General features: G+C 38.4%; 1 protein-coding gene across 3 annotated transcripts in view; it reads left to right on the top strand.

Moving 5' to 3' along the window:
- The window catches only part of srp72 (signal recognition particle 72), a 137,918-nt gene that overhangs the window by 50,949 nt on the left and 60,731 nt on the right, over positions 1–26,238 (top strand). For 2 of the 3 annotated variants that reach the window (XM_069926131.1, XM_069926133.1), the window contains exons 5-10: positions 4,860–4,971; positions 7,305–7,336; positions 17,124–17,248; positions 17,344–17,401; positions 23,159–23,290; positions 23,977–24,105. In XM_069926131.1, the coding sequence (XP_069782232.1) occupies positions 4,860–4,971; positions 7,305–7,336; positions 17,124–17,248; positions 17,344–17,401; positions 23,159–23,290; positions 23,977–24,105 (588 nt within the window). The remainder of the gene's footprint in view (positions 1–4,859; positions 4,972–7,304; positions 7,337–17,123; positions 17,249–17,343; positions 17,402–23,158; positions 23,291–23,976; positions 24,106–26,238) is intronic. The other variant, XM_069926132.1, reaches the window with a different exon arrangement.

Consider the following 26,238-nt stretch of genomic DNA (forward strand, 5'->3'; position numbering starts at 1 on the left):
CTGAACATGATGCCCAATTAAACTTACACTCTGTTGCTTGCACATAATACATTTCCCTACATACCCTTAGGCACTACTTTTGTACCTGCTTCCACCACTATCGCTGGGAGCCCATTCCAGGCACCCACCAATTAGAATCAGATTTATTGTCATGAGCGTGTCACTAAATTTGTTGTTTTGCCACAATGGTACTTTGAATCTCTGCAAAATACTTGCTCCATGCATTTGCTTCATACTTTCCCTCTCCCTTCATGTTTTGTAGTAATTTCAGTTAAAATCTCCTTTCTGCTTCTGATGCTTCAGAGCAAATAAGTTTTCCAATCTCTCTAAATCATGCACTCTAATCCAGGCAACATCTAGGTAAATATTTTCTGGACCCTTTCCTAAGCCTTCTCATCCTTCCTGAAATGGGGTGACCAGAATGTGTGGCTGGGTATACAAGGTTTGAGATAGCTATAACATGACTCACTCAATGGTCCACCCAGTGAAGGCACACCTGCCATCTGCCTTCTTTACCACCCTATTTACTTGCATGGCTACTTTCAAGGAGTTATGGACTTGGAGTCACAGGTCACTCTGCACATTAATGCAATGTAATATCTTCTGCAGAATTTAAACAATTCATGAAAGCAGCCTATTATGTTAAAAAGGGCAGTTATGGAGGCACCCACAGTAGAGTACAAACAATAAATCTCTTTCCCCCCCCCCCCCCCCCAACTAAGCTATTATCCATTATCTTGGTGATCTACAATGGCTGTAGATTAGGCAAACTTGATTCACAGTCCTTTGGTTTTTCAAATCATTCCAAATACTTTGGTGTCTTTGTTAATGTTGCTTCATCCATGATATATGCCCTTCTCCATTTTTAGCTGTAATTCTGAATTTAATTAATGATGATTGTGTCTTCAGTGGTCAAAATCCAAGGCTCTGAAATATTTTCTTGTTCATCCTTAAAGCACCATTCATCAGAAACAACAACAAAGCAATGGATATATTCAGAAAATTAGGCTGTATCTTGGAGGGAGGAAGAGCGGTTAGTGTTTCAGAGCAGGCCATGTTGAGGTAGTACCTCTTATAGATTTTTTCATTATAGATGATGGACTTGGGTAAGTTTGCTACTTTTGGTACCCTTCTGCATTTCTGGGCAATTTGAGTTTCTAAATCAGGCCATGATGTAGCCAATCAATATACTTTCTGCAGTATGCTTGTAGAAGTTCAATAGAATATTCAACGATATGCCAAATGTCCTCAGACTTCTTAAAAATAATTATCAGAATCAAATTTATTGTAATGAACATGTGTCACAAAATTTGTTGTTTTGCGGCAGGTATATTGTGCATTATTGGTGCAAAAATTGCTATAAATTGTATTTCCATAATACACTATTTAAAAAAAGCAAGTTAATGTAAAAGAAGAAAAATTGGAGTATGTCAGTAGTTAATTGTCCATTCAGAAATCAGATGGCAGAGGGGAAGAAGTTATTTTTGTAATGTTGGGTGTGCATCTTCAAGCTCCTGTACCTCCTTCCTGATGGTAGCAGTATGAAGAGCACATGGCCTGGAGGTGAGGATCCTTGATGACGGAGTTTGCTTTCTTGAGACACTACCTCTTACAGATGTCCTTAATAGGGTGAAGACTAATACCCATGATGGAAATTGATGAGTTCACAACCCTTCATAGCATTTTCCGGTTCTGTGCATTGGCATCTCCATGCCAGACAGTGATGCAACCAGTCAGAATGCTCTCCCACAGTATACCTTGTATAAATTTGCAAGTCTTTGGTGACATACCAAATCTCCTCAAGCTTCTAATGAAATATAGATAGTAGAATCTACATTTTGCTAGAAATGTTTACTCGCTGAAGGAGAGCATGTAAAGAAAAATTGTAAGCTAATTGAATTAAGTTAAATTGAATTAATAGATAGTCACTGTTGGCTCTGTGTGCTGGCTCCAGGAGAGGTCCTCTAACATGTAGATTCTCTGGAACTTGAAAGAACGAGCTCTCCTCTCTGCTGTCCTGTCAATGAAGATGTGTGATTCTAGAAGTCCACAATGAGCTCCTTGGTCCAGCTGACTTTGAGAGTCAGATTGTTTTTCTTGAACCACATAATTAGATTTTCCATCTCCATCCTATATTCGATTATTTCCAGTTATTTGGTCAATAATGGTGGTATGTCGACAGCAATTTTATAGATTGTGTTGGAGCTAAGCTTAGCTGCACAATTGTGTGTGCAGATGGAATAAAGTAGGGGACTAAGCACGCAGACTTGAGGTGCCCATGTGTTAATGGTCACTGAAGAGCAATTGGTGTTGATAATCCATGGTGTTTGAGGTCTGCCAATGAGGAAATTGAGGATCCATTGGCAGAGGGTGGAAGAGTGCACTACTGAAATGTCATTTCTTGCATTAACTGCAACTGTGAATATTTTTCTATCCTTTTTTCTTTTTCTGTCTTGCATTTATGATAATTTATGTTTTTGCTATGGTGTATCGTATGTATCTTTTGAGCTGCAACAAGTAAGGATATCAGTTTATCTGCACATTGTTCTGATTCATTTGACAATAAACTTTTCCTGTAGCTCTGTCACTCGCTCTTTCCTTTACCCTCTCTCCTTTAATCTGACATAACAATTACAGCACGGAAACAGGCCATTAGGCCCTTCTAGTTCGCACCGAACCAAACACCCCTTTCTAGTCCCACCTCCCTGCACAATGCCCATAACCCTCCATCTTCTTCTCATCCATATACCTGTCCAACCTTTTCTTAAATAATACAATTGACTCCGCCGCCACTATTTCTCCTGGAAGATCATTCCACACAGCTACCACTCTCTGAGTAAAGAAATTCCCCCTCATGTTACCTCTAAACCTCTGCCCCTTAATTCTTAACTCATGTCCTCTTGTTTTAATCTTTCCTCCTCTTAACGGAAATAGTCTATCCACATCCACTCTGTCTATCCCTTTCATAATCTTAAATACTTCTATCAAATCCCCTCTCAACCTTCTACGCTCCAAAGAATAAAGACCTAATCTGTCCAATCTCTCCCTATACTCTAGATGCTTAAACCCAGGTTACATTCTGGTAAACCTTCTCTGCACTCTCTCCACTCTGTTTATATCCTTCCTATAATTAGGCGACCAGAACTGCACACAGAACTCCAAATTAGGCCGCACCAACGTCTTATACAATCTCAACATCACCTCCCAACTCCTATATTCCATGCAATGATTGATAAAGGCCAGCATACTAAAAGCCTTCTTCACCACCCTATTCACGTGAGTTTCTACCTTCAGGGAGCGATGTACCGTTACTCCTAAATCTTTCTGCTCTTCTGTATTCATCAATGCTCTCCCATTTACCACGTATGTCCTATTCTGATTCTTCTTACCAAAATGAAGCACCTCACACTTATCAGCATTAAATTCCATCTGCCATTTTTCAGCCCACTTTTCTAAGCAGCCCAAATCCCTCTGCAATCCTTGAAAACCTTCTTCATTATCCACTATTCCACCTATCTTAGTATCGTCTGCATATTTACTAATCCAATTCACCACCCCATCATCTAGATCATTAATGTATATAACGAACAACAATGGGCCCAATACAGATCCTTGAGGCACACCACTGGTCACCGGCCTCCAACCTGACAGACAATTATCCACTACCACTCTATGGCCTCTCCCTTTCAGCCAATGTTCAATCCATTTGACTATCTTAAAATTTATACCTAAAGACTGCACCTTCCTAACTAACCTTCCATGTGGTATCTTATCGAAGGCCTTACTGAAGTTCATATAGACAACATCCACTGCGCTACCCTCATCCACATTCCTAGTCACCTCTTCAAAAAATTCAATCAGATTGGTCAAACATGACCTTCCTCCCACAAATCCATGTTGAGTGCTCCTGATCAGACCCTGTCTATCCAGATGTAGATGTAGATGTCTATCCATAAGTACTATCTCTAAGAATTTTCTCCATTAATTGATAGTTGCCAGGCTTCCTCCTTGAACCCTTTTTAAATAACGGAATGCAATGCGCCAATCCTCCGGCACTATCCCCATATCTAATGACATTTGGAAAATTACCGCCAGAGCCTCTGCTATTTCCTCCCTCACTTCTCTCAATGTCCTGGGGAAGATCCCGTCTGGTCCCGGAGACTTATCCACCTTTATATTCTTCAAAAGCCTTAAAACTACACCTTTTGTAATCTCTATATTCCCCATATTTACCCAATTTGCTTTTTTTATCTCACATCTCCCAATATCCTTCTCCTTAGTGAATACCGAAGAAAAGAAACTGTTCAATATCTCCCCCATTTCTCTAGGCTCCACACACAGTTTTCCGCTCTGATTTTCTAAGGGACCAATTTTGTCTCTAGCTTTCCTCTTACCATTAACATATTTGTAGAACTCTTTTGGATTAGTTTTCACCCTGCTTGCCATAGTTTTCTCGTACCTTCTTTACCCCAGCTCTGCATTCACAGAGCCAAAACCTTCCCCCCCCCCCCCCCCACCTCTGTCTCTATCAATTCTCAGCTTTCCTTTCTCCTGGCCTCATTTTCCATATCCTATTATCACTTTTGTCTGTTGGTCTGTACTCTTCCCATAGCCTTTCTTTATTTAATGCAGTCACCTTTCTGCTTTTACTCATACCTCGAAGAAGGGCTCAAGACCAAAACATTGGTTATGTGTCTTTGCCTCCTTTGAATGCTGAGAGACCAACTGAGTTCCTCCAGCATTTCTGTGTTTTTATCACATTGAACATAACTTGCATGTCAAAGTTTGTTGGATTTTGTCAAATCCTTAGGGATGTTTGCAAATTGTTACTTGTCAAATCATTTAATTTTTTTCCACAGCAGGATTTGGGTTTACCCGAAACTTCCTATGAACTATGTTACAATGCTGCGTGCACTTTGATTGGAGAGGGCAAGCTGCCACAGGCTATGAGTAAACTTCAGAAAGCTGAAGGTAAGATTACTTTTTATAGAATTAATATGAAAGCTTCATATGCATTAATCATATTAGAAATGACTACAGAGGGGCGACATTGTTAGCATAGCAGTTAGAGCAATCCTATTACAGTGCCAGCGGCCCAGGTTTGAATCCAGCGCTGTTTGTAAGGAGTTTATATGTTCTCCTCATGGGGTATTTTGGTGGCATGAGCTAATGTGCTAGAAGATCCTGTTCCCATGCTTCATAGAACCATAGATCCATAGAACACTACAGTACAGAAAACAGGCCATTCAGCCCTTCTAGTCTGTGCCGCTAGTCCCACTTCCATAACCCTCCAGGTCTCTCCCATCCATTTATCTATCAATTTATTCCTAAAACTTAAGAGTGAGCCTGCATTTACCATATCAGATAGCAGCTCGCTCCACGCTCCCACCACTCTCTGAATGAAGAAGTTCTCTTAATGTTTCCCCAAACCTTTCACCATAAAGCCATGTCCTCTTGTATTTATATCTCCTAATCTAAGTGGAAAGAGCCTACTCGCATTTACTTTGTTTACACCTCTCATAATTTTGTAAACCTCTATCAAATCTCCCCTCATTTTTCTACGCTCCAAGGAATAAAGTCCTAACCTGTTTCATCTTTCTCTGTAACTCAACTCCTGAAGACCTGGCAACATCCTAATAAATCTTCTCTGCCTTCTTTCAATCTTACTGATATCCTTCCTGTATTTTGGCAAACAGAACTGCACACAATACTCAAAGTTTGGTCTCACTAATGTCTTATACATCCGCACCATGACATCCCAACTCCTGTACTCAATACTTAGCTTTTGGCATCTTGGCCTTCATAAATCATTCTTGACAATCTTGTCTAACTGTAACGCCACTTTCAGAGAATTATGCATCTGTATTCCCAAAACCCTTTGCTCCTCCGCATTACTCAGTTCCCTACCATTTACTGTGCATATCCTACCTTGATTTATCCTTCCAAAATGCAATACCTCACACTTGTCTGCATTAAATTCCATGTGCCACTTTCTGATCCATTTTTTGGTTGATCCAGATCCCTCTGTAAGCTTTGAAAGCTCTTCCTCGTTGACACAATGACTCCAATCTTAGTTTCATCAGCAAATTGTTGATCCAATTTCCCACTTTTTCATCCAGATCATGGTATAGACAACAAACAACAATGGTCCCGGCACCGATCCCTAAGGCCGCCAGTCTGAGAAGCAACCATCTACTACTACTCTCTGTCTTCTCCCATTCAGCCAATTTCAAATCCAGTTTACAACCCCTTGATGGATACCTAGTGTCTGAACCTTCTGAACTAACTTCCCACATGGGACCTTGTCAAAGCCTTACTAAAGTCCATGTAGACAACATCCACAGCCTTTCTGTCATCTACTTTCTTGATAACCTCTTTGAAAAACTGTATATTAAGCACGACCTACCACACACAAAGCTATGCTTGCTATCCTTAATCAGCCCTTCGCTGTCCAAATACTTGTTTACCCGATCTCTCAGAAGACCCTCCAATAACTACCTACTATTGGAGTCAGGTTCATCAGCCTGTAATTTCCTGGTTTACTTTTGGAGCCTTTTTTAAACAGTGGAACAACATGAGCTGCCTTCCAATCCTCTTGCACCTCACCCATGGCCAAGGATGTTTAAAATATTTCTGCTAGAGCCCCTGCAATTTCTACTGTAGTCTCCCTCAAGGTTCGACGAAATATCATGTCAAGCCCAGGGGATTTATCTACCTTTAATGGCTGTAAGGCAGCATGCACCTCCTCCTCTTTAATCTCTATTTGTTCCATGCCACTGCTGCTTGTTTCTCTTCCTTCCTTATACATTATGCCACTTTTCTGAGTAAATACTGATGCAAAAAAACTGTTTAAGATCCCCCCCATCTCATAAGGCTCCACACATCAATGACCACTCTGATCTTCTAGGGGATCAATTTTGTCCCTTACTATCCTTTTACTCTTAACATACTTGTATCTTTAAAAAAAAGCACCATTCATAAGTAATAAAAACAAAACAATGGAAATAATCAGATGATTAGGCTGCATCTTGGTGGAAGGAAGGGTGGTTAGTGTTTTCGATCAATAATTGTTTATTAGAGGTGAAAATCAAGAAAAAAAATGCTTTTCCAGTTTTGATGAAGAGTGATTGGCTTGAAATATCTACTCTATTACCCACTCCATTGATGCTGCCTGACCTCTTAAGTACTTCTGACACCAGGCTTTTATTTCAGATTTCCACAGGCAGCTATTTGATTTTCAATCATCCTGAGAAGAGAGAATTTCTAGTTTTCTAATTCTAATTATACTTTCTATTTCAATTTAGAACTCTGTCGGCAATCATTTTCAGAAGATACTGTGAGTATTTCAGAATTTGCTGATCTTTTGACTGTTGTGTGAATTTTTTGGAATTACTTGAACACAATGTATTGCAGTAAAATTGATTGGTCAGCCTTTCTCCACATGAGTTATAGAGATATGTAACATGGAAACAGATCCTTTGGCCCATTTCGTTCTTGCCAGCCACGTTGCCAACCTGACGTTGACCCATTAGCAGTTGGTCCATATCCCTTTAAATCTTTTCTAACCACGCACCTGCTTAATGTCCTTAAAATGTTGTAATTGTATTCGGCTCTACCACTTAATTTGCAGCTTGTTCCATATATCCACCTCTGTGCGAAAGAGGTGTCCCTCAGGATCCTCTAAAATCTTTTCCCTCTACCTGAAATCTATGTGCTCTAATTTTAGACTCTCCTACTCTGGGAAAAAGACTTGACTATTTATCTTACCAACTGTATGCCCTATTATTTTATAAAGCTCTATAAGGTCACCCTTCAACCTCCAATGCTCTAGGCAAAACAAAATCCCAGCAGATTCAGCCTCTAATAATCCAATTCTCTCATCTGAATCTATTCTGTTAATTCACAATATCAAAAAAGTGTAAGGAATATGATTTCTTTGTCATAATCAAATTTTCACAGCCCAATCCGATTATAATTTTCTAAGTGTCCTGTTACCATTTCCTCATTACAACCCTTTTGTACTGGATACTGTGAGATAAACTGGGTTAGAGTTCACTGTGTGGTCTCTATTAAATTTCTTCAATTGTGGTACAGATGCCTAACCATTAATACAGGATTCTAAAGACCAGTAACCTCCAAATACCAGCACTTTTTTCGGTAGATGACATTATACAAAAGTAACATTAATTTCCCGTAATAAATTCTTCGTTTTCAGAGTGGTTCCAGCTGTGCAGAGGATTATGGGTCATGAAGACAGCCATTGCTCTGGCATTAAGCTGTCACCGCGATCTGGTGTGATATGGTGCTCCATAAACTCTGGGCTTGATAGCACTGCACCCCTGCTGCTACGTCAGGAGTTTGATGGGGGCGGGAGGAAGGGGCGACGGATGGCACTGCGCTGCCGGGTGGGCTGATGTTCGGTCCAACGAGCTGGTAGAGCATCTGAAAGCTGCCAACGCTCAGCTCCACTGGCCCACTCCTCCTGCAGCTATGCACCTCATGTCCGGCCTTCTGCCCCACTTGGCCACTGGTTCTAACCGGCTTTTTGGCCAAGCTCCTGGGCCACCCTGTTGACTCCAACCTTCACCTGACTGACATGCTGGTTGAGAGCCTCCTGTATGGCGCACATCAGAGCAGCACTCAGCCCGGTCAGCAGCCCTCCCCCTGGGCTCAGCCCAGCCTAGGGTGCAAAATAGTGTGGCCTTGGGAGGGTGGGGGCTGGGGATAGATGGCAGGGGCGAGGAGCGTGGCATTTGATTAAAGGGACTGAAATCAAAATGATTCCAAAATCCGGAAGATTCCAAACAATGGCAGGTGTCCAGTCCTGACGATCCCAGATAAATGGTTAGGCACCTGTATTACATTTGCTACTAATTTTTGGATCCATTCTAGAGTTATGCATTCATTATTTCCACAGCCAAAAATCTCTGGAATGCAGGTCATCAGTTTCTGAAGATTTATCACCTGTAATTCTGATTAATTTCTTCAACTCTAATTTTGTTTTATTCATACAAATCTCTTCGACTTGTTCAGATCAGATGATATTTATTTTCATGTAATAAAACAGAAATGCATGAAATTGCCTTTAGTCGACCAAAAGGTAGTCAACAATTCACCATTAGCATTGTTCGGTGCCCCTTACAGTCAAAAAAAAGAGAACAAAAGGGTCGCCCCAGAGTCACTGAGTGTCCATAGATTCACCTCCATCTCTCCCACAGCTTCTGCAACAGCTTAAGAGTCCAGTTCAATTCAAACCATTGGCAACCTGAGCCCAGATCCAAACCTTTGATGCATGTTCGTAGGAGATCTTCAGTTTTCCACTTTTTCCTTGGGAATTTTGTGACGTGAAAACAGACCCAAAACGCTGAAATGTCATGTGCCAAGATTTTTATTCCTGCAATATAATTTTCCTTTCAGTCTGTAAAGGAGGCATGTTAACAACAGCTAATCTTTTCCTTTTTACAGAAACTTTTAGTATGATAGTGTTCTTACTGTACTGTTCAACTTTGTCACCTGATCTTTCCTTTTCAATATCTTAGTCCTTTTTTCTGGGTTTTGACCTAAACCCCTGTCTGTTCTCATAGAACATGGAACATTGCAACACAATTTTGTCCCTATGGCCCATGATGTTGTGCAGACCTATGTAAACCTACTCGACAATCTAAACATTCCCAATCTCTCTCCAAAGATGTTATCTAACCTGTTGGGGTACTCCATCAGTTTGATTTTGCTTCAGATTTCAACAGATAACCATAGAACACTACAGTACAGAAACCTTTTGGCCCCTCTAGTCTGTGCCAAACTATTATTTTGCCAAGTCCCACTGGCCTGCACCTGAACCATATCGGTCCAAACCCCTCCCATCTACATACCTGTCCAAATTTTCCTTAAATGTCAAAATTGAGCCTACCTTTACTAATTCAGCTGTCACTCACACCACTCTCTGTATGAAAAAATACCCTTTAAATCTTTCTCTTTCATCCTTAACCTATGTCCTCTAATTTTTATCTCTCCTAACCTCAGTGGAAATAGCCACTTGCATTCACTGTATTTATACCATAACAATTGTGTATAACTCTATCAAATCTCTGCTCATTCTTAGGAGTAAAGTCCTAATCTGTTTAGCCTTTCCCTGTAACTCAGATCTTCAAGTCCCGGCCACATTCTAATAAATCTCCTCTGCACTCTTTCAATCTTATTGATATCCTTCCTGTAGTTAGATGTCTAAAACTGCACACAATACCCCAAATTTGGCCTCACCAATGTCTTGTACTTCTGTCTCTTGGTCCTTGTTTGCTGAATTCAAAAATGTACACAATTCTCAAAGTTACTTCTCATTTTGTCAACTTTATACTGCCAATTCTTTGATCCAATACTCTCTTAAACTTTTGATAGTGGTGACTGCTCCAATTTTCCTTTGTGTTCATTATATCATAAAGGGATCTACATTTTCACAAACATATTCTTTTTTTTTAATAATTTTTTTATTTGTCACACTGTGAACCATACCAACCAAAGTATATACAAACGTTTCTCATTAAATATACACAGTGGCATTGTCTCCCTTTTTTCCCCCCTACCCTCCCTCCCCCCTTCCCACCCCCCTCCAAAACCAATAAATATTCAACATATACAATACAATAAAACCATAAAACAATGTCTTCACACAATGAAAAATAGACAAGAAAAATGCGTAATCTGTTTTTACACACTGAATCAAATCGTTTTGTCTTATCATTTTAGGGGGTGGAGGTCCAAGGCAAGTTCTCTCTGTTATGTTCCATGTATGGTTCCCAAATTTGTTCAAATAATGTGACTTTATTTTTTAAATTATATGATATTTTTGCCAATGGAATACATTTATTCATTTCCATGTACAATTGCTGTATTCTCAGGCTCTCTTCCATTTTTCAAGTTAACATTATACACTTTTTTGCTACTGCTAAGGCTATCGTAATGAATCTTTTTTGTGCTTTATCCAATTTGAAGCCTAATTCATTACTTCTTATGTTACTTAAAAAAAGATCTCTGGATTTTTTAGTATGTTATTTTTTGTGATTTTATTTAATATCTGATTTAGATCTTCCCAAAGCATATTCACTTTCGTACATGCCCAAATTGTATGTATTGTTGTTCCCATTTCCTTCTTACAGCGAAAACATCTATCTGATAATGTTGGATCCCATTCTTTTAATTTTTGGGGCATGATATATAACCTGTGTAACCAATTATACTGTATCATGCGTAACCTTGTGTTTATTGAATTCTTCATAGTTCCAGAACATAACTTTTCCCATGCTTCATTTTTTATCTTTATGTTTAAATCCTTTTCCCACTTTTGTTTAGGTTTATAGCTTATTTCATCATTTTCCTTATCTTGCATCTTAATGTACATGTTCGTTATAAATCTTTTAATTATCGTTGTGTCTGTAATCACATATTCAAAGCTGCTTCCTTCTGGTAATCTCAATCTATTTCCCAATTTATCCTTTAAATAAGAGTTCAGTTGGTGATATATAAACATTGTACCATGAGTTATTCCATATTTGTAGTTCAACTGTTGAAATGTTAATAAATTATTTCCCAAAAACAATTTTCTATTCTTTTGATTCCTTTTCTCTCCCATTCCCTAAAGGAAAGGTTATCTATTGTAAAAGGGATTAGCAGATTTTGCGTCAATAGTAATTTTGGTATTTGGTAGTTTGTGTTTTTCCTTTCTAAGTGGATCGTCTTCCATATATTGAGTAAATGATGCAGTACTGGTGAGCTTTTATATTGTACCAGCTTTTCATCCCACTTATAAAGTATATGTTCCGGTACCTTCTCCCCTATTTTATCTAGTTCTATCTTAGTCCAGTCTGGTTTTTCCCTTGTCTGGGAAAAGTCTGATAAATACCTTAATTGTGCGGCTCTGTAATAATTTTAAAAGTTTGGTAACTGCAAACCACCTTGGTTATACCTCTCTCTATTAATTTATCTAATGCTACCCTCAGTTTACCCCCTTTCCACAAGAATTTCCTTATTATTCTCTTTAGTTCCTTAAAGAATTTCTCTGTTAAGGGAATTGGTAACGATTGAAATAGGTATTGTATCCTTGGGAACACATTCATTTTAATGCAATTTACCCTCTCTATCAACATTAGTGGTAATTCTTTCCAAAGTTCTAAGTCTTCCTGCAATTTCTTTATTAGTGGCTGATAATTTAGTCTGTACAAGTGGCTTAAGTTATTATCTAACCTGATCCCTAGGTATCGGATTGCTTGTGCTTGCCATTTAAATGGTGATTCTTTTTTAAACTGTGTAATCCGCATTACTCATTGGCATCACTTCACTTTTATTTGCATTGATCTTGTACCCCAATATTTCTCAGTATTTCTTCAATTTCTTATGCAATTCTTTTATTGATACTTTTGTTCTGTTAGGTATACTATGCTATCATCTGCAAATAAGCTCATTTTATTCTCCTCCTTTATTTTTATCCCTTTTATTTTATTTTCTGTTCTTATCAGTTCTGCCAATGGTTGTCAATTTGACCTACTTAATTTAAATTGGCTCAATACATATCCATTTACTGTTACCTTCACCGACAGTCCATTATACAATGCTTTAATCCAATTAATATATTTTTCTGGTAGATTGAACCTCTGTAATACTTCAAATAAATAGTTCCACTCTACTCTGTCAAAGGCTTTTTCTGCATCTAAAGCAACAGCCACTGTTGGTTTCTTATTTTCTTGAACTGCATGAATTAGATTAATAAGTTTACAGACATTATCTGCTGTTCATCTTTTCTTAATAAATCCAGTTTGATCTTGTTTTACTATTTTTGGTACACAATTGGCCAATCTGTTTGCTAATAATTTCACTATTATCTTATAATCTGAGTTAAGCAGCGATATTGGTCTATATTATGCTGGTGTTAATGACCCTTCCCCATCTTTGGTATTACTGTAATTATTGCTGTCTTGCATAAATCTGGCAAGTTTGTGTTTCTTCTATCTGGTTCATTACTTCCAGGAGAGGAGGAATTAATAACTCTTTAAATGTTTTATAGAATTCTATTGGGAATCCATCCTCTCCTGGTGTTTTATTGCTCGGCAGTTCTTTAATATATCCTGTACTTCCTCTATTTCAAATGGTTTTATCAGTGTGCTTTGTTCTTCTTCTTACAATTTCGGCAGATCAATTTTAGCTAAAAACTCTTCTATTTTATCATCTTTCCCCTCGTTCTCAGTTTGGTATAATTGTTCATAAAATTCCTTAAAGTTTTAATTAATTTCTATTGGGTTATATGTAATTTGTTTGTCCTTTTTCCTTGATGCCAATACAGTTCTTTTAGCTTGTTCTGTTTTAAGTTGCCAGGCTAATAATTTATGTGTTTTTTCTCCCAACTCATAATACTTTTGCTTTGTTTTCATTATGTTCTTCTCCACCTTGTATGTTTGTAATGTTTCGTATTTTATTTTTTTGCCTGACAATTCTTTCTTTTTTGTTAGATCATCCCTTTTTACTAGTTCCTTTTCTGTACTATCTCCCTTTCCAACTGCTCTATTTCCCGATTGTAGTCCTTTTTCATCTTAGTTACATAACATTATCTCTAATGAAGGCTTTTATTGTGTCCCATAATATAAATTTGTCTTTCACTGATTCCATGTTTATTTCAAAATATGTTTTAATTTGGCGTTCATAAACTCTAAAAATTCCTGTCTTTTAAGTAGCATGAAGTTTAACCTCCATCTATATGTTCTTGGTGGGATGTCCTCCAGTTCTATTGCTAATAATAGGGGCGAATGATCTGATAGTAGTCTAGCTTTATACTCAGTTTTCCTAACTCTCCCTTGAATATGGGCTGACAACAAAAACATATCAATCCTTGAGTAAGTTTTGTGCCTACTTGAATAATATGAAAATTCCTTCTCTCTTGGGTGTTGCCTCCTCCATATATCCATAAGTTTCATTTCCTGCATTGATTTAACCATAAATTTATTCTTTTTACTTGTCTTTTGTCCCATTTTATCCAACATTGGGTCTAAATTAAGATTAAAATCCCCTCCTATCAATATATTTCCTTGTGTGTCTGCAATCTTCAAAAAAATATCCTGCATAAACTTTTGATCCTCCTCATCAGGTGCATATATATTGAGCAAATTCCAAAATTCTGAGTATATCTGACACTTTATCATTGCATACCTCCCTGCTGGATCTATTATTTCCTCCTCTATTTTGATTGGTACATTTTTGTTAACTAGTATGGCTACACCTCTAGCTTTTGAATTATAGGATGCTGCCGTTACGTGTCCTACCCAGTCTCTCTTTAGTTTGTTATGTTCCGCTTCAGTTAGATGCATTTCCTGCACAAATGCTATATCTATTTTTTCCTTCTTCAATAAATTTAGTAGCCTCTTCCTTTTAATTTGGTTATGTATTCCATTAATGTTTATAGTCATATAGTTCAACATGGCCATCTTATATCTTGCTTACACCTCTTTTCCACCTCTTTACCACCTCCATCCCTATTTTCATCTCTTAGTTTTCTCTTATTACACTTAATGTATGACAACGCATTTAAGACATAAAGTATCCCCACAGTTCCCACATCCACTAATAACTTAACCCCAAAAGTTCCCCTCCTCTCTGAGTTGCCCCATATCCCTTGCCAGGCAACCACAACTCCCCTTTTCATTTGGATTGCGATCTTGTTCGTAGCGTCAACTGATTTTGCAGTGACGGTTATTCCCCCTCTACCCAGCCCTCTCCAGAAAACAGGTTTTTTTTAACACATATAACAAAGCTCTCTCTCTTCTTTTTTTTTCCCTAACTCCTTTCCTTCTCTTCTCTTTTCCCTCTTTAGTTCTTTACATATACATTGTTTTTACATCTTTATATATACTTTATTGCCATTCTTCATTCTTGTTACATCTCTTCATCTCTTCTGTCCTGCAAACGTACTGCGAATTCTTGCACGTTCTCTGGATCCGAGAACAGTCTGTTTTGCTCCCCAGGTATAAATATTTTAGCATGGCTGGATGTTTTAACATGAATTTGTAACCTTTTTTCCATAAAATCGATTTTGCTGTATTAAACTCCTTCCTCCTCTTTAAAAGTTCAAAACTTATGTCTGGGTAAAAAAAATATTTTTTGACCCTTGTATTCCAATGGTTTATCATCTTCTCTAACTTAATTCCTTGCCCGTTCCAGTATATTTTCTCTTGTCGTGTATCTCAAAAATTTTACTAAGATGGATCTTGGTTTTTGATGTGTCTGTGGTTTCAGAGCTAATGCTCTGTGTGCCCTTTCTATTTCCATTTCTTCCTGCATTTCTGTCATTCCCAGGACCTTCGGGATCTATCCTTTTATAAGTTCCTTCATGTCTGTGCCTTCTTCACCCTCCTTCAAGCCCACTATTTTTATGTTGTTTTGCCTACTATAATTTTCCAACATATCAATTTTCTAAGATAACAACTTTTAAAAAATTTTTAAAATTTTTTGGTCACTTTCTTCCAATTTTTCTCTTAAGGTCATTTCTACAGCTGTTTCCCGCTCTTCCACATTCTCTACTCTTTTCCCTATTTCAGTCATTACAAGTTCTAACCTTTGCATTTTATCTTCTGTTCTTTTCATTTTCCTTTTAATTGCATTAAATTCTAATGATAACCATTCTTTTAGTGATCTCATTTGTTCTTCAAAAAAAACTTTAGCTATATTCTGTTCATCAGTTTTGCCTTTTATTTCTCTTTGTCCATCAGTTTTACCTTCTATTTCTCTGTGAAGATCTTGGTCTTCTTCTTCCTCTTCTGTGTCTGTACCTGTGTTTGTGTGTTCTTCTCTTCTTTGTGTCTGTGTCTCTTCTGTTTTTCCTGATGAGCTGTTTGTATCTCTTTGTCGGGCCTCTTCTTGCTGGGCCTCTTGTTGCTGGTCTTCCCCTCCTGGGCTGCTCGTCTGTTGTGCTTCCTGACGTTGATCTTCTTGTCGGTCATCCCTCCATCTATCTCCCACATCTGTTTCATCACTCCCTCTTCTGCTGTCTTCCTCGTCCTCCAGCTGAGCGCCCTGGTTTGGGCGTCCCTCAGCTGTTCGCACTGTGGCAGCCTACTCCTCTGCTGAGCCCCCCCCCCCTTGCAGGTGTCCTCTTTCTCCTTTGATTGCTCACTGATGGGACTCTGAGATGAGGAACCCTGGTCCTGTTGCTTTTTCTTTTCTATTTTCTTTCTTTTTATCTCCCTCTATTCCCTGCTGTCTGTCCGCATTTCTTTCTAATCTGGGGAGAGTGTGCTGGGAGAAGAGGGCTCTCTTTTCCTTTTTTTTTGAATTTATGAATTTTTTAAATGATTTTTATATTCAATGTATTATTCTTATTATATTAATTGAGTCCGATATTCTGTATTTTCTTAAAAATTAAATAAAATATAAAAAAAGAACTAGCGGTTATGTGTTTGAAGGGAACATTAGGGGAAACCACTCAGAAACTGGTAGGAGTATAGAATAAAATGCCAGCTAAAGTGGTGAATGCACGCTCATTTTTGACATTTAAAGAAAATATTGACAGGTATATGGACAGGAGGGGACTGGAGGGCTATATCTGGATGCAGGTCAATTACAAAAGGCAGAATAATAGTTTTGCACTGACTTGCTGGGCCAAATGGCCTATTTCAGTGCTGGAGTATTTTATGGCTCTAAATATGAGGACATGAGTTTAACACTGATGGTGCCCATTGGTTGACATGGCCATGTTGGGCTAATTGGCTTTTTTTCCATGTTTTTTGACTCCATATTGCGATCACTGTACCCCAAAGTTGCCTTTACTCTTAGATTATTTAAAAAAACCTTAAATAGCCTATTTCCTTCTATTCTTAACATGCTGATCTCGAAAGCTTTCTGTTGTAGATTTTGTGAATTCAGTCCTCTACACTTTGTAACAAGGTTCATTTGGGCAGCTCAGGCTTGTGGGCTGGAAGGGCCTGTTCCTGTGCTGTATCTGTAAATTAAATTAAACATTACTGCTCATTTTATTTGCTCACGTCTGATTTGTAAAATCTATTCATATGCTGGATTTCATGTCAGAAGATTTATTTATTTTTCACTGAAGTTTTTGCTTTTATACTTGTGCTGGATTTTCTTTACAGGATATAAGCGATGAGGAAATTGATGCTGAGTTAGCAATAATCCATGCCCAGATGGCCTATGTTATGCAACTCCAAGGGCGGAATGATGATGCTTTGCAACTTTACAATCAAGTGATCAAATTGAAGTAAGAAATAAGAGATTTACCAGTCACCAATGTAGAAGATAACAATGTATGTTTCTGAGTTGGGCTGATGCTTGTCTTTTGTTCCTCTGTTGCAGGCCTTCAGATGTTGGGCTCCTTTCTGTAACTGCCAATAATATAATTACACTCAACAAGGTATGTTAGCTGTCATCTTTATTGAGAAGTATGATTGATGCTTCTTTATAATGAAGATGAATTTGAGGAAGATTATTATTGTGTTCTTCAACCAATATTCTACAATATTCCTTCCATCGCTTTATTTATTTCTCTATTTATCACGGGACTGGACTTTCCTTCTGGATCTCCAATATCCCAACCTGACTGAGCTTCAAAATTTTCTGAGCTTTAATGTTTCTTATCTCCATGTTTACCCTGTTAATAGATGTATGGTGTACCATATTAGAGGACCATGAATCTAGTTGCCTGAACTAATAATAGTACAGGGGAAAATGTTCAAATTTCATTTGCAGACCTTAAAGTTAGCAAATTAAATCTGGAGTAAAAGAGTTGTGTTAATAATGGACCACAAAAAATGTCAGATGATTATATGGGAAGAAACAGGGTCCACTTATGTTCTGTGTGAAAAGGTGGTCTGTGGTAGCATGCAAATTTTTTAATGTTCCAGCTTTTGTAATGCTTAAAAAGAGTTGCTGTATATTCTGTTACAGAATTCAATGTCATCAGCTCTGGTGTTTTTTCACTTTGATCACCTTTTCTAATCTCATTTAGGCCACTCCTCTGAACCATCTTCAATTAGATTCTCACCCATCTGGTCCTTGATTAGTCAGGCCATCACAGGTTATGTGGAGAAGGCTGGAGAGTGGAGCTGAGTGGGAAAATGCATCCACTCATGATTAAATGATAGGGCAGACTTGATGGGCTGCATTGCTTATTTCTTATGTCTTATGGTCTTAATGTGACTCCAGCCACAACAATGTGGTTGACAATAATTGCTTCCTTAACTCATCCAGCCATTGTATTATATTAAAAAAATAAATGTGTTAAACTGTGGTAATGGCATGACTATATCTTGCCATTTTGTCAAGATCAATAACAGTTGAATAACAAATTCTCACATGCATGTATCCTGTGCCTAAATATTTTCAATAAAAATAGCTATGGAAGTTGGTTTTCATAATTCCCAGGAGTTTTAAAAATCAAATCATTCTCTAATAGCTCCATTTCTTGGTACATCAGATGTAGTATTTGGAGACCAAAGTATGCTTGTTATTGAGTAATTATGTCATTTAAAAATCTTTTACAATTTGTGAGCATGGGTCATTTAGTACACCTTGGCTATTTAACTGACCAAGATTAGTCCTTGCTTCTTTTCCTGTGTAGGCACCTTTTCAGGAATACTGAATTAAGTTTCAAGAATACATCTTGTGTTTCATCACTACCTCTCAGTTTGTTCCAGCTAAATTTTGGGAATATTTAATTTATTGACTTCTGCTGCTAACCTTCGATTTGTCAAATTGGCAACTATTTAATTCCTTCCCTTAGTCAATGGAACCCTGAACATTGAGCTGCCAGTCCTGCCCCTCCTGTAACCAAGTTTCACAAGTGGCCACTGTGTCACAATTCCACATGCCAATTCACATTCTAAGCTTGTCTGGCTTTCTTACAATACTCATTGGATTGAAATAGACACACCTGAGAACATTATTTCCACCACACTCAATCCTTTATATGCAGTCTTTCTGTCTTTATATTCAGTCTTAACTTCATTTTATTTTCCTCGTCCAATCCATGATCTGTCCTGTCAGTTTTGTTCCTGCCACCCCCCAGAGTAGCACTGGTAGATATTTATCCCCTTCCAGTTCAGATGCAAACTCCTCTGCCAGTACAGATTTCACCTTTCCTGGAAGAGAGCACATGATCTATAAATCTGAAGCCCACCCTCCTACACCCTCCCCAAAGCTATGTGTTGAGCTGCAATATACTCTTATTTCATATGTTACAAAATCAAACCAGCAACCACAAAGAAAGCATATAACACGGGTAAAGATGAACAATTACTTTATCAACAAAAATTCACCTTCAAACTTTAATTCAAATCCCCCCTTTTATAACAATGCCCACTGGATACTATGCAAATTTCTATAACAGTGTAAAACTAATAAATTCCCCAGCCTAAGTATAACATATGTAATTAAAGTCTAAGTTATATTTCCAACCAGCCCACAGAAAAACTTAGACATGAAACAAACACAAAATACACAAGACTCACAAAACCGATCTCAACCGAAGCAAAGATCATAAACAAAATTCAGTTTGTTTGGTAAACTGAAGCCAAAAGATCTTTGAGAGAGAGAGAGCACAATATTCGAAGTTGTCTTCTTGTGTTGCTTGCAGAGAGAGGAACAATGGCTTGGTGCGGATCCTTCCGGATGCCTTCGGAATGTTCATCCCTTTTAAAATGCCCAACATTCTAAATTGTCTTCCAGACAATGACCCATGTTTTGGGCCTTCTTCCATCCACAGCACACCCAGTGGTGGTTTGTTTTCCAAGTCCAGAAATTTTTAGATAATTTTCTGCACATGCCCAGTCCGTCTCCCACTCTCTCAGCAGTCCACCTTCACCTTGGCTCTCTAAGACAAACTGTCACTTTCCAACACAAAACCACACAACACATATACCAATACACAACACAGAACTCTGTAACACATACTTCACTAGAACACGGCATGGGTAGCAATCCTGAGATCACAACCCTGTAGGTTCTATACGTCAACTTTGCACCTAACTCCCTGAACTTTGCAAGACCTCATCACCATTCCTACTGTAGGAGTTTAGAAACAGTTATTATTTTAATTGTAGGAGTTTAGAAACATTTATTATTTTAATGATAGGAGTTCTGAAACAGTTATAGAAGGTAGAAAGAGCTTGTTTAATAGGGGGTGGGGAAAGGAGGTGCGAGCACGGGATAGGAGAAAGTTGGAGTCAGTCAAGAGTCAGACGAATAGGGAAAAGTGCCAAACCAATCCAAGAAGGACAAACGTAAGACAAATGTAAGGGAAGGTGAAGTAAAAATTGTATAAAAACAAAGAGGCTTCCCGCCCTCGGGGTACTTTCCCGAGGTAAGGGGAGAGTACCCAACCTTGCAATGTTGTAAATATAAATAAATGTTCTTTGTTCTCAACTTTGTCTCAAGCATATTTTGTGAACGCGAAGGCACTTCTCACACTACCCTCCTCATTGGTCTCTACATGGACCATGACCTTGGACTGATTACTCTCCCTCTTGAGGATGCTGTGAACTTGATCTGAGATATCCCATACCCTGGCACCTGGCAGGCAACATGCAATCCAGGATTCTTGATCTCTTCCACAGAACCTTTTATCTGCTCCCCCAACAATGGAATTTCCTATCAATACATTCTCCTCCCACCCTTTATTAGTCTCAGGGCCATCCTTTGTGCCAGAGGCCTGACCGTTGTGGCATGTCTCTGGTAGTTTTGTTACGAGCCCAGAGGACCCCATAACCCAGCAGCAATAGATATTCACCAAGACAAATGGTTACTTAAGCAAAAGTTGCTTTTAATTATCTTTAAACATAAAAACAGGATCAAACTTTGTTATTATTATTAACTTAACCTAACAACCCCCATACATTACATGTATGTAATGTGTATATTAGATCAGAAAAGTTTTTTGATTCACAGTCCAATCTCATTTCTCATTCTTCCAAGTTTACTGGTTGCAGGCAATTCCTATACTGTGCACAGAATTTAACATTTATGAAGTTCATTAGGCTTTGGAGCTTGAAAGGTAAATGGTTACCGTTCAGGAAAGTTCTTGTTGGTTTTCAGAGAGAGATTTGTTGTTCACTGGACACCCACAACTGATGCCTCATAACCAGCCTCTTCAATGTCTTGCTGAAGAAACTTGCCCCTTTAGGGTTTTCCAGATGATATCTTATTTCTTTCAGGTCACCACAGAGTTCCTTTTTGTTTCTCTTATTTCAAGTGAAACATTAGGCAGCCAGTCATCTCTTGTATGAATCACAAGGGCTTTGACCAGGCTGAGCTAAGCACTCACAAACCTCTTCCAAATGGGGTTTTTCCACAAGCTTGCCAGCTTGTCCTGTTCCAGTCCCAGCTGATGCTGAACTGTAAATCTGCAGAAACTGAATTTTTTTTCTCTCTTTCTCTCACCCCCCCCCCCCCCAGAGAAAAAGCCTGTTTTACTCTCTTTGCTTGAAAAACCACATGACCCTCCTGGAACAGAAAGTTCCACTCTAGATAGCCTGCGGCTCCAACGAGTTATTTCACTCTTGCCTTTTTGTAAACAACAATCCATTAGTGAAGTCTCTTGGGCACTCTCCAAAGCTTTTGGAAAAGCTCTTGGAGCCAGCCTGTCTAGCATGAGCAGAGCTCCAGTATTTTAAATAAGATCTGTTTTAAATGTACGTGACCTACATTATAAAACCTGCCCCAATTTATCTCCCAAAAACATATCTATAATCTGTCACAGGTTATCCCCTTCAACAGTATCCAAAATTATTTCCTTGTTATTAAGGGGAACGGCTGCAGGGGTACCCTGGACTGACTTGCCCTTTCCCTCTCCTAAATGTCACCCAGCTACCTTCTTCCAGCCTTCTAGATGTAATTGTGTTCCTGTAACTCCTGTCTAAAACCCCCTCAGCCTTCTGAATGATCCAAAGTTCATCCAACTCCAGCTATAATTCCCTAACGTGGTTTGTAAAGAGATGCAGCTAAATGCATTTTTCACAAATGAACTCATCGGGGGTATTGTTGGCTTCCCTAACTATCCACATTCTCCCAGAAGAGCATGTCCCTGCACTGGCTGCCATTCCCACTGTCTATGAAATAGAGAAGAAAAAATATCAGAAAAACCTGCCATGGTCTGTGCCTTTTATGGGATTGCTGGAGACGAATCCATGGATACTCAGGTGCTCTGAAAGGACTCTTTTTTGCTACTCTTTCTCTCTTACTGTAAGAGGTGCTGGGTAATACTAATCAGGACATTTTGTGCAGTATTGTATTATTCTGTATTATTATATGACAATAAAGGAATTGTGAAATTATGAATTCCTTTGTTCCCCAATAGTATTGTCCTTACCTCAACTCCTGCACCACCACCTCAGCCTCTGCTCGCTGAAGTCTCTCAAGCCTCGTTTCTACTTTAATTTCAATAAAGGATCCTGATCCGAAATATTGACTTGACTATTTCTGTCCATCAATGCTGCCTGACCCACTAAGTTCCTCTGGAATCTCATTGTTTGTTCATGAGTCCAGCATCTCGATTTTTGTGATTCTTGAGCATTGATCCTTTTGATCTACTAATTTCAGATAAGATGTCAAATTGAAGCCCTATATGCACTTTGTTTCATGTTTTAAGATAATAATTTAATTTCAGAATTAGTATATTTTCTGACAAAAGCTTTGGATTGTTCCAAGAGTCATGTGAAAGACCTGAGATTTTTTAAAAAAAACCTTTTAGAGCATTTTTTAACATCAATTATTTGTGATGTTTCCTATCAAATCTATCGAGCCCTAAATTGTTGCTCTCCCAGGCCCAGGTGTTAAACAGCAAATAGTTCCTTTAGGTAAAAGCACAATGCTGGAGAAACTTAGCAACTCAAACAGCATACTTTATATTGCAAAGATAAAGATACCTAACTAATACTTCCGGCCTAAGCCCTTAACTCCTTTAATTTCAGTATTAAAAATAGAAATAACATGTGTTTTACATTGAAAGCACAAAGTTGTTGGAGCTAACGGTTTGTGAAAATTACTTTGGACTTCGTTGTAATGCCCATTTCTCATGCTGCTGGCCTTAAATTGTTTAATGGATTGTCCGTAATGACATTTATAGTTCTGTGCTGTGCTATGAAAGCTATCAATCTGTGTAAAATTGTTCTTATAGGACCAAAATGTGTTTGATTCAAAGAAAAAAGTGAAACTGACCAATGCAGAAGGTGTGGAGCATAAGCTTACACACAGACAGCTGCAAGCTGTAGAAGTCAACAAGGCTTTGTTAGCCATGCATACAAATCAGGTAAACTGTAAACCTTGTTCATTATTGCATGCTAATTTATTTGAGAATTAAAACAACAGGAGACTGAAAATTTAGGTACCCTTTAATGGCTGAACGGGAATTTCCACAAAGCACTGTGGCATTTCTCTCTGTCGCCTATTATTAATGCTCATTTCTGAAACTATTGAACTATTTGAGTAAACCTGCCTTAGATCCATGGAGTAGCAGAACTCAAGTAATTATCAAGTTCAAGTCAAGTTTATTGTCATCTGATTGTACAAGTACAACCTGTCGAAAGTGTTGTCTGCTCCTCGATGCAAAAAACATGCAGACATACAACCAGCCGTAACACATATACAGACAAATAATACATATGCAGGACAAGAATTATATTTATAAAAATAAATAACTCCCATTTTGTGCAAATGAGAGTCTCAGATGACTTGGTTCTTCAGCATTCTCACTGCTCATGGGAAGAAGCTGTTTCTCAACCTGGATCTGATACTCCTATATCTCTTCCCTGATGGGCCTGAACTGTGCTTTCATGTTTTCATGGAATAAATGATGTCTTCCTCAATTCTCTCCTCCGTTTTCAACATTAGAAAGGACCCAGAACAGAATTCAAAAGTTTATGGTTTCATATCAGTGCTCTTATACTTTCAGCATAATTTGTTGGAAATAAATGCAATTGCTTCATTTGTGCACAGGCTGACCAATGTCGAAAGCTAACATCAGGTATGCAGAAGCAGAACCCAAAGACTCCACTACCAGTACTAATTCAGGCAGCACAAATGTGCCGGGAGAAGCAGCACACCAAGGCTATCCAGCTCTTGGAAGTAAGCCAAATTATTGATTATAATTGAATCTGAGATATGTTAGGTTCACTAGATATCTAATGCTGTTGATTTAATGTTCAAGGGCCGTGTGGAAATGATCTTGCTGCAGTAAAACTTTTGGTATCCAGAATTCAAGCAACTGGCAAAAAAAATTGATGAAAATAAATTTTAAAATGTAAAATAAATAAGAATAAAATAATAGGTAAAAACATACGTAAGTTTAAAATAGTAAAAGCAAATGTTCTCTGAAGTAACACATAAACATTTATGAAGATGAGAGCAAATGTTCAGCCAGCTTTAGTCGTGCTTTCCTTGCAGCAGCTGTTTGAATAAAGTTGTGTGAAACAGCAATGGCGTCACCCAGGATGATGTCGCTTGCCATTGGGGTGACTTTCTTAAAGTGTTTCCTTATCCCTGCTAAGTAAAAGTTGCCCTGGTCAGAGGCTTTATCTGTAAACTTGGGGAATGGGATGGGTTAATTATTTATAATGTTATTGTTCATTTCTTGGATGGCTCTTTGGAGGGGGCAGAACCTGCAGATGCAGCGACGGTAAAATATTTTCAAAGAATGTGACTGAAAATAAAGTAAAATGCTTTAAGGTTTATATATTTACCCAAATGAAGTTTGTTCAGTGTAAGTACAGTGAAGTATTTTTTTCTTTTAAACTGTTTATTCCTAAAGCAGGTATATCAGTTAGGCATTGTATAAGTCTCAAGCAATCGGAAAATGCACTAATCCAGCATTTACCAATCCCCATAGATACTGGTTACCAGGGATTTTACTGTATATAAGACTTGAGTTAGACCCCACCTGGAATATTGTATTCACCTCTCTATAGGAAGGATGTGGATGCTAGAGAGAGGGTGCAGAGGAGATTTACAAGGATGCTGCTTGGATTGGAGAGCATCAGATTTCAGATTTATTGTCAGAGCAGAGACATGACATCACATAGAACCCTGAGATTCTTTTTTCTGTGATGAGGCAGAATTACCACTTATTGGTAGTGCAAAAAAACTGAAAAGCACCATGTACATGTAAGCAAATAAAGAACTGTAAACAGATAATAAATGTAACAAACTAGCTGTGCAATTCAGAGAAAATAAAATAAATCAATAAAGTGCACAAGTAAGAGTCCTTAAATTGGTCCCTGATTGAGTTTGTTGTTGAGGAATCTGATGGTGGAGTGGTAGCAGCTGTTCATGAACCTGGTGGTGTAAGTCTTGTGGCACCTATACCTCTTTCCTGATGGCAGTGACATCAGAGTGTGTGCTGAGTGGTGTGGATCCTTGATGATTGCTGCTGCTCTCCAAGGGCAGCGTTCCCTGCAGATGTTCTCAATAGTGGGGAGGATTTTACCTGTGATGTCCTAGGCTCTGTCCATTACCTTTTGGAGAACTTTATGTTCAAAGTTATTGGTGTCCCCATACCAGACTGTGATGCAGCCAGTCAACATTCTTTCCACCACACATCTGTAGAAATTTTTCAGAGTTTCTGGTGTCATACCAAACTTCAACAAATTCTTGAGGAAGTAGAAGTGCTGATGTTTTTTTCTTCATGATGCTGTTAATGCACTGGGACCAGGAAAGATACTCCAAGATAGTGACTTCCAAGAACCTAAATTTCCTCATCCTCTCCACTTCTGTTGAATGAACCTGGTCTTTTCTCCTTGGAGTGATGGCAGAAGGGGGGGGGGGGGTGATCTGATAAAGATGATGAGAGACATTGATTGTGCTGATGTCCAGAAGCTTTCCCAAGGCTGAAACACAGGAGGCATAGTTTTAAGGTGCTTGGGAGTAAGTAGTATGTGATGGGTATATGGAATGCACTGCTAGCAACAGTGGTGGAGGCAGGTACAATCAAATATTTTGATGGATGATTAGATAGGTTTATGCAACTGAGAAAAATGAAGAGCTATGCAGTAGAGCAGAATACAATTGTTAGAGAAGGTTATTGGGTCAGCACAACATAGTGGGCTGAAGGGCCTTTTCTGTGCTGTAGATTTCTATGTTTTATGTTTTGAGAACGTTTGAATGTCTCATGTGCAAAAATAACAGGGTTGTTGTCATAGGAGACTTCACTGATATTGATAGGCACCTCCATTGTGTAGAAGGTTTAGATGGGGCAGAATATGT

Source organism: Narcine bancroftii, chromosome 3 (assembly GCF_036971445.1).
Source record: "Narcine bancroftii isolate sNarBan1 chromosome 3, sNarBan1.hap1, whole genome shotgun sequence".
Lineage (NCBI taxonomy): Eukaryota > Metazoa > Chordata > Chondrichthyes > Torpediniformes > Narcinidae > Narcine > Narcine bancroftii.